Below are 14721 nucleotides of genomic sequence, written 5' to 3'. Positions count from 1 at the left end.
GGAGCCTGTTTAGACTTGGTTTGAATGTTGGCTACAGATAAGTTCCATGATTTAGGCACGTTCCTTGACCTCCCTGGGACAAGGAAAGAACTTCTATACAATGGGAGTGTCTTAGTCTGTTAGAGCTGCAATAATACCATAAATCAGATTGGCTTATAAATAACAGAAAGGTACCACACACAGTTCTGGAGACTGGGAAGTCCATGATCAAGGCTCACTGTCTGATCCATAAATGGTACCTTCTCATTGTGTACTCACCTGGTGGAAGGGCAAACAAGTTCCCTCAGGTCACTTCTGTAAGGGCTTGGATTCCTTTTTTAAGGGTTCTGCCTTTGTGGCCTAATCATCTCCCAGTTGCTCCATCTCCCAACAGTACCACAATGGGGATTTGGTTTTACCATGTGGATTTGGGGGATACATTGATATTCAGACTATAGCATGAGGTGACCTTAACTCAGGGTTAAGGTCATTTAAAGACCATCCAGGTACATCATTTACCAGCACCTTCCACTCAAAGTGAATAACATAGCTGCTAATAGGTTGTTGAAGCATTTATGGAACTAACTGGTCCTTTTTCTCTGTCAAACAGCCAGGTCTACAGTGGGCTCTGAGGGGTGGTAGAAGAGGCAGTAGGAGGCAGAATAGGTAGAAACCTAGGGACAGGATGGGCCTAGGGTGCACCTGCTCCCTGTCCAACAGGAAGCTTTCCTACAAGAGAACAGAAGGCAGGCCTAGTGTCAGTCTAGGCTGGGAGCAGATAGCTCAGAGAATACCCATCTTTCTAAATCTGTTTCAGAGGAGCTTAGGGCTTGGGATGGTCAGAGCAGTAGAAAGAGAAACTTCCAGGATTCCTCAGATACCAAGAGAATATTCTCCAGGGTTGGAGTAGAGGACAGGGTAAACTTTAATAAGTTCCTAAGATGTGGAGGCGGGGGGACAGGGACTGAGGCTGCCTTTCCAAAATCTGGCAGCACAGGGACAATCCTTCAACCACTTCTTCTTCATGTCTGTGTTGACCTTGAAGAACTTCACTGCTCCATTCAGGTGGCATGAGGCCACTCCTGGGCATCCCATCCTGGCCTTTCCTTTACTTGTGAAATGTGAAAAAATAGAGGTTCTTGAGCTCTGTGGAGGCTTTCCCACCTCAGGTGTGCCTAGCTTGAAGGTGTGCCTAGCTTGAAGGTTACCTAGCTTAAAGGTGTGCCTAGCTTGAAGGTGTGCCTAGCTTGGAGGCTTTCCCACCTCAGGTATACCTGCCTTGCCTAAGCCAGTGGTTTCTGGGTCCTTTCTGTCACAAATTCCAAGAATGGATTTCACAGACAATGGGAGGATGAGTTTAGAAAGGTATTTCATTATAGAATTATAGGTGGGAGCACAAGACAAAGAAGGCAGAGTGCCTGTATAGGAGGAGGTAACTGGAATACCACCAAGCTAATGCTCTAGGGCTTTTTTATAGGACTTGTGACATATTGGGGTGAATGTGAGGCATGGCAGATGAGCTGATCATTCCCATTGGTCCACCCATAAGGTGTCCAGGTACCTCTCTATTTTGGTCATGTCCTCACATATGGTTTTTAGGCAATGGGACCATTAAGTTGTGTAAAAGGCGAAAAATAAGAAACCAGATCTCTCTTCTGGATTTTCTGGCTTCCAGTCAGAGCAAAACAAAGATATTTCTGGGTTATAGCCAAGGACAAGAAGGGAGGTCCCTGTCTCTAAACTGCCAGTTTCTATCTCCTGCTCTCATCATGTGTGGGTGACTCTTCTGGTTACAGTGAGTAGGACATTAGTAATCTGCTATTGAATATTTTGAATTCTGAAAAGATGGGATTGTCAAGAAGGAGCTTAGCTGGTGAATAGGTACAGAAAGGAGGGCTGAGTTCAGGGAAGATTATAGGAGAGAAGAATGAAGTATGCTCTGAAAAAGTAGTGTGGGGAACAGCTGGAGCCCAGCTGCCTTATCTGGGGGCATTCATTTGTGAATGACTTCATTAAATTCAGAAGCTGTTAGGACAGTAGAGAAAGAGGAGTGATGTGACAAAGTGACAGAGCCAGGTGTGGTGGCACACACCTTTAATCCCAGCACTCATGAGGCAGAGGCAGGGGGATCTCTGTGAGTTCAAGGCCATCCTGGTCTACATACATAGTGAGTTCCAGAACATCTGGGGCTACAGGAAGACCCTGTCTCAAAAAGACCAAAGGAGGGGAAAAAAAAGTGACCGGAAGACACAGAGCCAGCAACTCACCAGACTTTGAGAAATGGTTGAAATTCATCTACATCCTCAGATCTGTTGCCAGAGATTAATAGCTAGGTTTATTTAGATGTTTGAGATTGGATCAACATTCCTCCCTCCCACCCTCCTTCCTTTTTTCATTTTTCCATCCATCCATCCATCCATCCATCCATCCATCCATCTGATTTAGACTCCTAAAAAGTCAAGAAAAAGAGTGACAAGGCAGGTGTCCATCCCTTTCCTGCCACTTTCCGTCATTCTGGTTTTATCTTTCTTGGGGAGTAAACAAAAGGCATTTTTACCTCAGGGGTAAATTTGGCAGGTTTGGGAAGCACCAACACATTGCAGCATCACCTAGTACTTTCATAAAGTAAGCCCTACAATGATCATTTCTAAGTATTTCTTTTTTAAATTTTTATTATTTTTATTTTATAGGTATGAATGTTTGCCTATGTGTGTCTTTCAGTGCTCATGGAAGCCAGAAGAAGGGTATTGAAGTCCCTAGAATTGGAGTTAAGGACGGTTGTTAGCTGCCATGTGGATGCTGGGAACCAAACCAAGGTCCTCTGCAAGAGCAGCCAGTGCTTTTAACCCCTGAGTCATCTCTCCAGCCCCCTAAATAGTTCTAATCATAACGTAAAATAAAAGTGTGCTGATTAAATGAATGTTTTTTTTAAAATAATCTCTGTCAGTCAGCCTGATGTGGTCCTGGTTGGATCTGTAGCTGTGGACAGAATTCACTCATTCTCTTGAAGAATCACTGACTGCATTAGTTTGTTCTGTATTGAGAGGAGTCCTAGTGAAATTAGTTTCTGTACAGGTCTTAACCTAGGCATTCTTTCACTGTTGCTGTGGAAACCAGAAATAAAAAATGTGGGTTGAGAAAGAAAAATAATCAGTACTAAACATCAGTAAAATACATTGGGAGTAAGCTGGGGTTTCTGTTCTTGTTGTTTTGGATTTTTTTTTTCTTTTTTGTCTTTTTGAGACAGGGTCTCCCTGTAGCCCCAGCTGTCCTGGAACTCACTATGTAGACAAGGCTGGCCTTGAAGTCACAGAGATCCCCTTGCCTCTGCCTCCCAAGTGCTGGCATTAAAGGCGTGTGCCACCACACCCGACCCTGTAAGCTGTTTTTTACATTTAGAATCATGAGACCTGGGAACCAAGACAGTTCTGAGCAAAACCTATAACTGAAGTCATACATGTTTTTTTCCTCAGAAAAACTATGGAAGACAAATTTCAGAGTCTTTTCCAATAATGAATTCAGGCTTCTGTATGTATGTAAGTATGCATTTATGGAATGCTAGGGATGGAGCGTAGGGTCATGATCAGCAATGCTCTACCACTGAGCACTACCGCTGAGTCTTTTACTAGAGTATTCTCTTCAAAAGCCATATTCATATAGCTGCAGAGAGTACCAGACTGAACACATGTCCCCAGCTAATCATTTTGTTTAAACAGGAAGAGGAACTGGGTGGCTCTTGGAGAGACAGATATTATCAGTTGAAATGGTTTCTTCCTGTCAGGAAAGGAGCCAGGAACCTAAGGTGGTGGCAGCCTGAGCTGAGCTGTAGAGCTGCCTGTCGTGCATCTCTGAGGTGGCTGTATGGTGGCTGTACTGGAATGCCATGAGGTCAGAGGAGGCCCTCAACACCCCGTACAAGCCATCACCCCTCAGAGTGGTTAATCAGGGGTCTGTGCCCTGTGAAAGTGGCTGATGGAATTGTTAGTTACCTGTGGGTGGCTTTTTCTTTTTTTTCCTTTGAGACAGGATCTTACTGTGTAGCTCTGGCTGACCTAGAATTTGCTATCTCAAACTCATAGAGATCCACTTGCTTCTGCCTCCTGAGTGCTGGTAGTAAAGGTATGTGCCACAGTGCCTGGCACATGTGGGTATTTTTAGAAGAGTGTTAATAGAGCACTGTGGTTTGGGTACCCTGTATCATCAGAGCCCACAGAGATAGGCAAAGACAGAGTTGGTGAAAGATGAAATACCCAAGGATTTTTAGTCCAGCCTGTGCTGCTGACAGCAGACATTGAGCCTGGGAGGGGGAAAGAAGTCATAAATGACAGCTGATGGCAGGACCCAGGCTGTCTTCCAGGTCTCTGTATTCAAGTTTTCCTCTAGGTCTTTAGCTACTTCTGCTACTTTGAACATTTTTTTTTTCTTTTATAAATTGTAGCTAGGGCAATAGCTCTGTCTTATAATGTCAGGTCTGATCAATTACAATGTGTTTTATTAATTTTAAAGGGTATCCATTTTTATCTAAAAAAAGGAAAAAGTCATTTGTGCTTCTGCAAAATCTAACTTTCAAATTACTTATTTATGTCTGTTTTAAAATTAGGGAGATTATAGGGCTGGAGTAATGGCTCTGTGATTAAGCATATGCTGTTCTTCCAGAAGAAGACCCAGGCTAGATTCCCAACACCTACATGGCAGCTGACAACTGCCCTCAAGGGCACTTCATGCATGTGGTACACTTACACATAAGTAGGCAAAGCACTCATATGCATAAAATAAAATAAAATAAAATAAAATAAAATAAAATAAAATAAAATAAAATAAAATAAAATAAATAAATAAAATAAAAATATTTTGCATGGATATTAGTTTTTTTAAAAAAAATAGGGTGATCATTTTGGTTGTCCTAAAGCTGCAAGGCTTATGGGCATTTACATCTTGACTCAAGCTGCTGTATTATGTGTGTGTGCTTGTGGATATATGGTGTGACACTGTTAGGTATCTGTAGCAGAGAATAAGCTATCATTTTGCTGAAAAGTAATGTCAGAATATCAGTAATATTGTACATATATTATAATAGTTTAGTAAAACTTGTTTGGAGATAAAGAGGTGAACAGTACGCAAAGGCACTGTCTTAAGTAGAATTTTTTATGCCTAGTCAAAGCCTAAGTGCTCATTCTGCAGTTGCAACTGTGAGCTAAATAGTTTGTAAAACTTCATGTTGTCACTCACGGATCCATATTTGGGACACATGTTTTCCTTTTTACTCCTCTGCAGAGAGAAAGCCAAGGACATCATGCGGAGTGCTACCAAGCCCTGGAGTCCAGTTGCCAAGGCAGGCAGCCATGGCCCCGACCGCACTCGGCCCCTCCCTGGGGCCTCTTCTGGCATGAAGAGCTCCAAATCTTCAACATCATTGGCCTTTGAGTCCCGACTTAGCAAGGTACAGATTCTTGGGGCAGGGTTGTGAGGATGCTTAATGACCTGGGTGGCAGGGTTGAAGAGGGCAGTTAGTGAACCCCAGCAGCTCCTGAGGAGGGGCCCCCAGAGAACTACCCTGATCCTGACAATCCATCATTACTTCTTGCTTGACCTGTCAGCACTGTTGTTAATGCCCTCTACCAGGGAATGCCTTCTTTCTTTTTTTCCTCCCTCCTCCTCATCCCCTTGGCCTCTAACTTTAGGCAGGCCTGGGTTTGGGCCAAGCTCTTTTCCAGTTATATTCATCCTCTGTGTCAGGGTTCTTCCCATGAACCTGCCGCCTCCTTTGCTGTGTTAAGATGAAATTCATAAACAATATCATCTTTCTGTCTGCAAGCCAGCATTTGAAAAGCCAATATAATAGCCTGGGTGTAGAATAAAAAGAAAGTATTAAATACTCTACATTTCCACCTGTAGTGCCTGAGCGTGGCTGTGCAAAGGCCTCATAGTGCTCTCAGGAGCACCAACACTACCTTGAAGGATGCTGCCAAGAGAGTGGTGGGATTGCTGTGAAATGGTGGATGTTCTCAGGACATTCTGGGCCATAATGCCATCTTTCCTTATTCATTATGATGGCTGTCCTCTTAGAAAATTCAGGGTCTCCTAGAGTTCTGCAACAAATTCTTGTCTTTGTGTACAACATTAAGGAGGGTCATAGGCCTGGATGATGATAAAAAGGTATTCTACCCATGGGAGTATCTAAAGACTCTGTGAAAACTGGGGTGGGAGTGAGACACAGTTCTTTGTACAAATAATCATGCACATTATAGGATATCTAAATTTCTGTCCTACCACACATTAGTATCAGTCACACATCTAATCATGGTGACACCTAAAAATGCACCCTCTCATCTCCAACACACTCCCAGAGAACAGAACTGTTCCTATTGAGAGCCGTTTTCTAGGTGACAATATCTGTTCTTTGGGTGGCATCCAAATCTCCATTGCTAGCCAGGAGCCTTCCCACCGCCTGGGGTGTCTAAATGCCATCCCCAGTTGTAACATATCCAAGCCAGATCTTGATCCTTTTTCAGCAAATGATGCCTCTATCCTTTAAATTGCTCAATCCAGAGCCCCTTGCGTCAGTCTTGAGAACTCCTTTGTTCATGTCTCAGAATAAATCAATGAAAAGCTATCACTGCTGCCTTAAGAAAAGGTATCATGGGGGCTGGAGAGATGGCTCAGTGGTTAAGAACACTGGCTGCTCTTGCGGAGGACCTGGGTTTAGATCCCCACACCCACATTGGTGGCTCCTAACTACTTGTAACTCCAGTCCCAGGGAATCCCAATACCCTTCTGACTTCTGTGGGCTCCCGCACACATGCGGTACACATACATACCCTCAGGCACACCTACATTCACATAAAATCAATAAATATTTTTAAAAAGTGATATCATCTGAAACCACTTTCTGAGGCCTGTAAGGCCAGGTCCCACCCTTCTCTGCCTTGGCATCCATTGCTCTGCTTTCTTCTTTGTGCTCAACAAAGTGTGTCACAACAGACACCAGAGGAGTTTGTTTTTTCTCTTTTTTGAGACAGGGTTTCCCTATAGCCACAGCTGGCCTGAAACTCACTATACAGACCAGGCTGGCTTTGATCTCACAGAGATCCTCTGCCTTCTTAATGCTGGGATTAAAGGTATGTACCACTATGCTCAGCTCAGAGGAGTCCTTTTAACATACATGGCCTGCCAGTTCTCTGCCTCACCCTCTAGAGCTCTTTCCGTCCTCACAGACTGAGAAGGAAAGTCCTCCAAGTGGCCAGTGATACCGTCCAGGTCTTGCCTCATTTCCTGTTAAACACTGTTGTACTCCTCTATTCCCTGGCTCCCAGATGGTCTTTTAGTGACTGTAATGACTGTTCCTTGGACATGCTGGCACACTCCTGTGGACCTGTTTGTATTGCCTCCTTCCTCTGTCTGGTGGGCACCATATCAGAGACCAACCTTGAGCAGCCTATGTGCCATGCTCCTTGACTGTCGTCCAGACCCCTCACCCTGCCCCAGCTTCCCCATCAACTCTTACCCCATCATATATCTTGTTTGTTTAGCATGTGTCTGCATTTGGCTGGAATATAAGCTCCAGGAGGGCAGTAACTATGCTTTTTGTTGCCCACAGTTCTGACCCTAACACTTAGAAAACTGTGTGCTGCTTGGTGGGCACTTAGTGTTTATTAAAAGCCATGGCCCCCTGTTCTGGGAGTCTCAGCCTGCTAGCATGGGAGGGGCTTTAGGTGGGTCAGACCAGTCTGAGGCACACTGAATCCCTTTGCAGCCATGAAACCCCAGGTAAGTGTTGAAGCTGCCAAACCTGAACTTGTGCTTCCTAAACTTTGAAGATAATGCCTAATTTGCCATGAGGAGCTTATGTGGATCAAAAGCATTATTTTTGTTTTGATTATCTTTCACCTAATACATTTTCAACTCAGATTTTAAATGAATATATTCATTCTATCAATAATATACTGAATATATTCCATATATTTACCAATAATATTTGAAATGTATTGAATATTTTTCAAGTTAGCACAGATCCTAGCTATGTAGCCCAAAGGCTAGACTAGAACTCACAATTCTCCTGTCTCAGTCTCCCACGTGCTGGGATTACAGACATGTGCTCAGCTATTGGAAATACTAGGAGAGTGTTTAAGAAAAGCATGAGAGGTAGCTGGAGAGATGACTCAGCAGTTAAGAACACTGACTGCTCTTGCAGAGGCCCCGGGCTTGATTCCCAGCACCCACACGGTGGCTAACACCCATCTGTAACTCCTGTTCTAGGGTATTCAGTGCCTTCTTCTGACCTCTGCAGGCATTGTACAACACAGGTGCACTTACATACATGCTGGCAATACACCATACACATAAAAATAATAAATGTTAGAAAGATATTTTAAAAGAAAAGCACAAGAGGCTAGGTGTGGTGGATGCACACCTTTAATCCCAGGATTGGGCAGCAGAGGCAGGTGGATCTCTGTGAGATCAAGACAAGGCCAGCCTGGTCTACATAGTGGGTTCCAGGCCAGCTGGGGCTACAGGGAGACCCTGTCTCAAAAAGACCAAAAAAAGGGGCTGGAGAGATGGCTCAGCAGTTAGATCACTAAGTGGTCTTACAGAGGACCCAGGTTCTAATCACAGCACCCATATGGCAGCTAACAACTGTCTGTAACTCCAGTTCCAGGGATCTAACACCCTCTTCTGACCTCTGTGAGTATTGCATGACATGGGTGCACTTACATACATACAGGCAATACATTCATACACATTAAAAAAAAAGACACCCCCTCCCCACCAAAAAGAAAAGAAAAGTGCAGAAGTATTTCTGAGGACAGAACTCTTCCACAGAAGAGTTGGGGGAAAGGAAATACTTGTGTTATAGGCTTTCTGCTCTCTGCTCTGATTCATGAGCTGTCTTGGCCTGTGTAAAGTCAAACTTACTTCTGGGAGGCCCACGCTGCCCACTGGGAGGTGCACTGAGACCTTCTCTCTCCCCACACTGTCCTTACAACAAAAACTATAGTTTAGGGACTAAAGATATTTATTTGTGCTTGCCAACATCACTTATGATGTCCGGGAGGGGGTTACTTACAAATGCATGTATACCTGTGGGTGTTTTTCCCTATGTCTAGGCTGAACTTTGGAAATCTGTGCCTGCCAGCACCCCCACCCCTCACTCCCCCAGCCCAAAATGTTGAAACTCCTGTCTCCTTCCTGGCTTCTTCCATGTCTGTGTCTATCTTTAAGACCCTCCCCCTCATGTAATTGAAGCTGACCTACTGGGTGGGAGGGGTGACTGTCTTCCTCCTGTCCTACAGGGTCTCTTAGGATTCAGACATCCAACTGTTGCTAGTTCTTTCGGAGGACATGCCTATCCAGCAGCCTGGTATTATGAAGAGAATGCCAGGGAACAGGGAAGGGTGGTAGGAGGAACTGAGCCATGCCTGCATCTTGTTAGCCCTATCCTGTTTGGCATAGACCACCTCCTTTCCAGCTGTGAGTGTGCAAAAGATTGAAACTCCAGAGAACATAAGAGAAAAGGAGGAAATGGTGATGGTCAGAAAAACCAATTGATTTCTTTCCCCTGTGAAAATTTTCAAGTAGGCAGGAAGTTGAATTCTGCAGCAAACATCCCCGCAGCACCACCTGGACTATACAGTCAACATCATGACTGCCTGAGAGTGAATGGACGTGAATGTCCTGTTTGCAAATAGAAAACTGAAGCAAGTCTACCCAGAGTAGAACTGAATTCCTAACTCCGTATGCTGACAGAGCTGCAAGAGCTGAAAGAACAAGGCAGGGGTGCAGCAAGGACAGGCAGGGATGTTGCTGCGAATCATGTGTTCTCTGGCTTCAGCAGGCTACATCGTTCCAGCCGTGGAGAAGGACTACATTTGTGAATCAGAGCTTACTTGGTTACAGATGGCAAAACATTGGCTTGAGCTTATATGAGCAGAAAAGAAAGCCAGTTGTACCTCACTATCCATAGGCGTTTTCTTTCATGATTCCCATGGATGACAAAAATCTATGGATGCTCCAGTGCCTTATCTAAAAGGCACTGTTTGCATATAGCCTATACATGTCCTCTATATCTTAAACTCGAACATCTCTATATTACTCATAATACCTAATTTAATGTAAGCTGTTTTCAGAATAATGACCAAAAAAATGTATGCATTTCCCCTACAAATGCTATTTTTCTGCTGTTTTTGAGTGGAGGTGAGCCATGTCCAAGATGACACCATAATGAGCAGATCCTAAGGTTTCCACGTCACTGTGGAACAAGGACGCAAGACTGCAACTCAGAGAGGCTGGACCAGAGACTTTGTTGCTCATCTCTACTCACCTCTGTCCCCCATTTTTGTGTCATGTCCTGATGCCCAACATACATACGAAGCATATTGCCAGCATCACTTGGAAGGCCTGGTCACCTTTTTGTTCATTTCCTATTTGTTAAAAAGAAAGTAAAGGGAAAGGAAAACAAGCAGAAGGAGGGGGAGAAGGCGATAGGGGGGGGGAGGAATCACAAACAAAACCTGAAACAGATCTCCATTTGACTAGTTCCATACTGGCCCTGTGCAGGCTGTTGGAGCCCAGCAGCCAGGGCTCTGTTGGGGACAGCAAGTTCCTCTGTTCTAGTTTGTTTCTCCATTGCTGTGACAAAACACTCTGAGCAATACCAGCTTGAGGAGGAAAGGGTTTATTCAGCTTACATCTCACAGCTTACATCAGTCACAGTTTACATCAGTCACAACAGTTTACATCAGTTTACATCAGTCACAGCTTACATCAGTCACAGTTCATCAGGAAGCCCAAGGTAGGAACTCAGGGTAGGAACCTGGAGGCAGGAGCTAGAGCACAGACCATGGAGGAATGCTGCTTACTGGCTTGCTCCCCCGGCCCATGCTCGGCCTCCTTTCTTATACAATACCAAACAACCTGCCCAGGGGTGGCACCACCCACAGTGAGCTGGGCCCTCCCACATCACTCAGTAATCAAGATGCCTCACAGACATGGCCACAGGCCAGTCCAATGAAGACAATTCCCCAAGTGAGACTCCCTCCACCCAGGTGGGTCAAGTTGACACTAAAGCTATCCAGCACATCCTCCCACTGTGTGCTGTAGCTTGGAGTGCAGCCTTACAGCGTGGGCTTCTTGTCTGAGTCTTGAGACCCAAGCAATCTTCTGTGAGCATTCCTACAGAATGCCCTCAATGTGGTAGCCACTAGCCCCCTGTGGCAATGGAGCCCTTAGAATGTGGCTAATCAAAATTGAGATATGCTCCTAGTGTAAAATCTATATCAGATTTGAAGAGTTAGTACAAAAAAGTACACAATACTGCACCAATATACAGGCATGAGCCACAAAACGACCTTTTAGTCAATGATGGACACACATTCAGTGGTTCTGTAAGATTATAGTGGAGCTGAAGAATTCCTGTAGCCCAGTGATATGGTCATTGATGTCAGAGCACAATGCATTGCTCATGTGTGTAATAAAATGTTTGTGTGACTGCTTTGCTACTTACATAAAAGAATAGCTGTAGTCCCAGCACTTGGGAAGCAGAGGCAGACAGATCTCTGTGAGTTCAAGGCCAGCCTGGTCTACATAATGAGTTCCAGGACAGCTGGGGCTACAGGGAGACCCTGCTTCAAAAGGATAAAAAAAAAAAAAAGTTATTTATACTCTAGGATGAAATTTGATAATTCTACTGTTTTATGTATTTGCTTTGCTTTTAATAACTATTTTGGAGTACACACCTGCATATAAAAAAATGTGTGATGTTGATAGGCCTCATATGTCCTGTATCTCTTGTGTCCTTTCTTATGTGCTTAATTTAGTCTTGTGTAGTGTATTCATCTTGGCCCCAGGAGATATTTACACTACACACACACACACACACACACACACACACACACACACACACACCATGTAGCCTAGGTATGTAGTATGTGGAAGTATATTCAATGATGTTTATACCATGACCATGACAGAATTGCCCAACTATGCCTTTTTCAGAATATTTCTTCCTTAAGTGACATATAAGAATTTTATATTGATCTTATATTGATAATATTTTGGAACCTATTCATTTAAAGGACAAAATAAAATTCTTTGTGTTTGTGTGTATGTGTGTGTTTGTGTGTGTATGTTCATTTGAGTATGCATGTGTGTGAGTGCACATGTGTGTGTGGAGACTAGAAGCCAACATCAGCTGTCTTCTTTGATTGCTGTCCACCTTACACTTTGAGATAGTGTCTCACTAATTGGCTAGGCTGATCGGCCAGTGAGCCTGTCTCCACTCTCCCAGGGCTAAGGTTACAGGTGCACTTTGCTGTGTTTTTATGTAGGTACTGGGATCTGAACTCAGGTCCTCATGCTTGTGCAATAGGCACATCACTGACTGAGCCATCTCCCCAACTCCATAAAGGTTTTAAACTATTTAATTTATTATTATTAGTTTATTTATGAGAGAAAGGGGGCAGGGGAGGGAAGAAGGGAGAAGCTGGGTATGGGTGTGATTATACACACAGAGAGTTCAGAGGGTAACCTTTGGGAGTCGGTTCTCTCCACCATGATTTCTACAATCAGTCTCAGGTCGTCAGCTTGTGTAGTGAACTGCTCTTTTACTCTCTGAGTCCTCTTGACAACCTTCCACAAGTTCTTTTATTTTCTTTAGTTTACTTTTTAATGTGGCTACCAGACAAAATAAAATAAAAGTATAACTCCTATTACATTTCCACAAACAGGTGCTGCTCTAAATATTTTCAGGGTGTCATCCCTGTAACAGCATATCAACGCTGTTTAAGAGCTTGGTAGAAATGCCTGCCTCAGACCTAGGGAATCAGAAACTTGGTGTTTGGTAGTGAGTTTAAGGAGAGACATAGTTATCTACATTAAGCAAACCGTCTCTACAACTGATGCCTGCTTGTGTTTCAGGACCATGACCAGAGAGGGTTTCCTACCACTGATGATATTGGGGCTTTGGGGTTTTCTCTCATCTTTGTGAAATGGAGAGGAATTTCTTAGTTACTTTAATCTGTGAGGTATTTAAAACTTTTCCTTTTGTAAGTTTCATATGCAGGTGCTCAGCAGCTTAAATCTCTGAAACTCAGTGAGACTACTTGCTGTACATACCAAAGCAACACTTGAGCACATACCTTCAATGGGGATCTTCTGTCACAGGCCAGAAACCTTGATGGCTGCCGAGCTGCTTTGGGTGACAGGAAACAAAGCCGTAAACAAAGAGCATGAATTAGTAACAGGGTGACTTTTCCTACTTGATGCCTCCAGTACTGATAGAATGAGTAGCTTGGGCTGTTTCCAAGGGGTGGTGGCTCAGTGTGTATTCTTTATGTCCTACATCTTGGGAAAGCATCTATGCAATAAAACCTCACATGGAATTCCTCATCAAAGGTGCAGGGGAAGTTAAGTACTCACCTGTAAGCTCTGCTGACTGGCAGGAGTAGCTCAGTACACATTCTTCCTTTTGTAATGAATATGAGTCCATGAGTCCATGTGTATATGCATGCTTGTATGTGTGTGGGTACGTGTGTGCATGTGTGTGGAGACCAGATGTTGACATGATGTTTCTTTCTCCATAGTTTTCCACTTCATTTACTGAGTAGTCTCTCAGTAAACCCAGAGCTCACTGATTCTGTTAGTCAAGCTTGGGGATCCCTGTCTTTGCCTCCAAAGTGCTAGGATTATAGGCAGGTATGGCAGCCTGTCTGACTTTTACAGGAGTTTTGGGACTCTGAACTTTAGTCCTCATATTTGTATGGCAAGTGACTTTATCCACTGAGCCATGTCCTCAACCCTCAGTACATACTTTTAAATTATTATGTCATTGCTTTATTATTACTTTCATTAATTAACTTATGTGTACACACATACCCCAGTGTACATGTGGAGGTCAGACAATAACTTGTGGGAATTAATGCTCTGCTTCTATCATATGGTTCCTGGGGATTGAACTCAGGTCATCAGGCTTGGAGGCAAGCACCTTTACCTGGCTGAGCCATCTCACCACTCCCTCATTGCATATTCTTAACATGTAAAAACTTGGGTTTTATCCCCAGCATAAAAACAAACAAACAAACAAACAAACAAAAAAAAAAACAAAACCACCCGAAAAATGAAAGTACTGAGCTGAGAAGATAGTTGTAAAATGCTTGCCATGCAAACATGAGAACTTGAGTTCAGTATCCAGAAGCCACATTTAAACTTTATGTATTCATTTATTATGTTTATGAGTGTTTTACCTGCCTGTGTAAATGTACCTGTGCATGCAGTGCCCATGGAGGCCAGAGAAGGAAGTCAAATCCCCTGGAACTGGAGTTATGTACAGTTGTTAGCTACCATGTGAGTGTTAAGAACCAAACCCAGTCCTCTGCAACAGCAGCCACTGCTCTAACCACTGAGAAATCTCACTAGCTTCCAGAACCTACATTTAAAAAAGTAGGGGTGGCTGCAGAGATGGCTCACCAGTGAAGAGCACTTCCAGCCAACCCAACCTACTTGGTGATATCCACACCAGTAGTGACCCTGTCTCAGACAGGCCAGCCGCTCCTGCAGAACAACACCTACACATGCACAAACACACATGTGCATGCACAGAAGAAAGCACTGCTGCTATGCACATTTCGTGCTGTGTGACAAGGAGATGGTACCACATTGGCCTGTAGCATGCTTCATTTATACTGTTTCTGGGAAGGTAGGAGGTTAATTTTGATTGTCAGTTTGATCAGAATAAGAGACAGAGCATTG

The 14721-nt window shown here is 43.8% G+C and overlaps 1 protein-coding gene across 2 annotated transcripts in view; it reads left to right on the top strand.

Annotated features, from left to right (window-relative positions):
- Specc1 (sperm antigen with calponin homology and coiled-coil domains 1) overlaps positions 1-14721 on the top strand; it is a 330607-nt gene that overhangs the window by 78674 nt on the left and 237212 nt on the right. For both annotated transcript variants that reach the window (XM_008825314.3, XM_017795771.2), the window contains exon 2: positions 5254-5419. In XM_008825314.3, the coding sequence (XP_008823536.1) occupies positions 5273-5419 (147 nt within the window). In that variant the 5' untranslated portion in view covers positions 5254-5272. The remainder of the gene's footprint in view (positions 1-5253; positions 5420-14721) is intronic.

This window comes from Nannospalax galili, unplaced genomic scaffold, assembly GCF_000622305.1.
Source record: "Nannospalax galili isolate Female #2095 unplaced genomic scaffold, S.galili_v1.0 scaffold530, whole genome shotgun sequence".
NCBI lineage: Eukaryota > Metazoa > Chordata > Mammalia > Rodentia > Spalacidae > Nannospalax > Nannospalax galili.
This window is presented reverse-complemented; position numbering and strand designations above follow the sequence as displayed.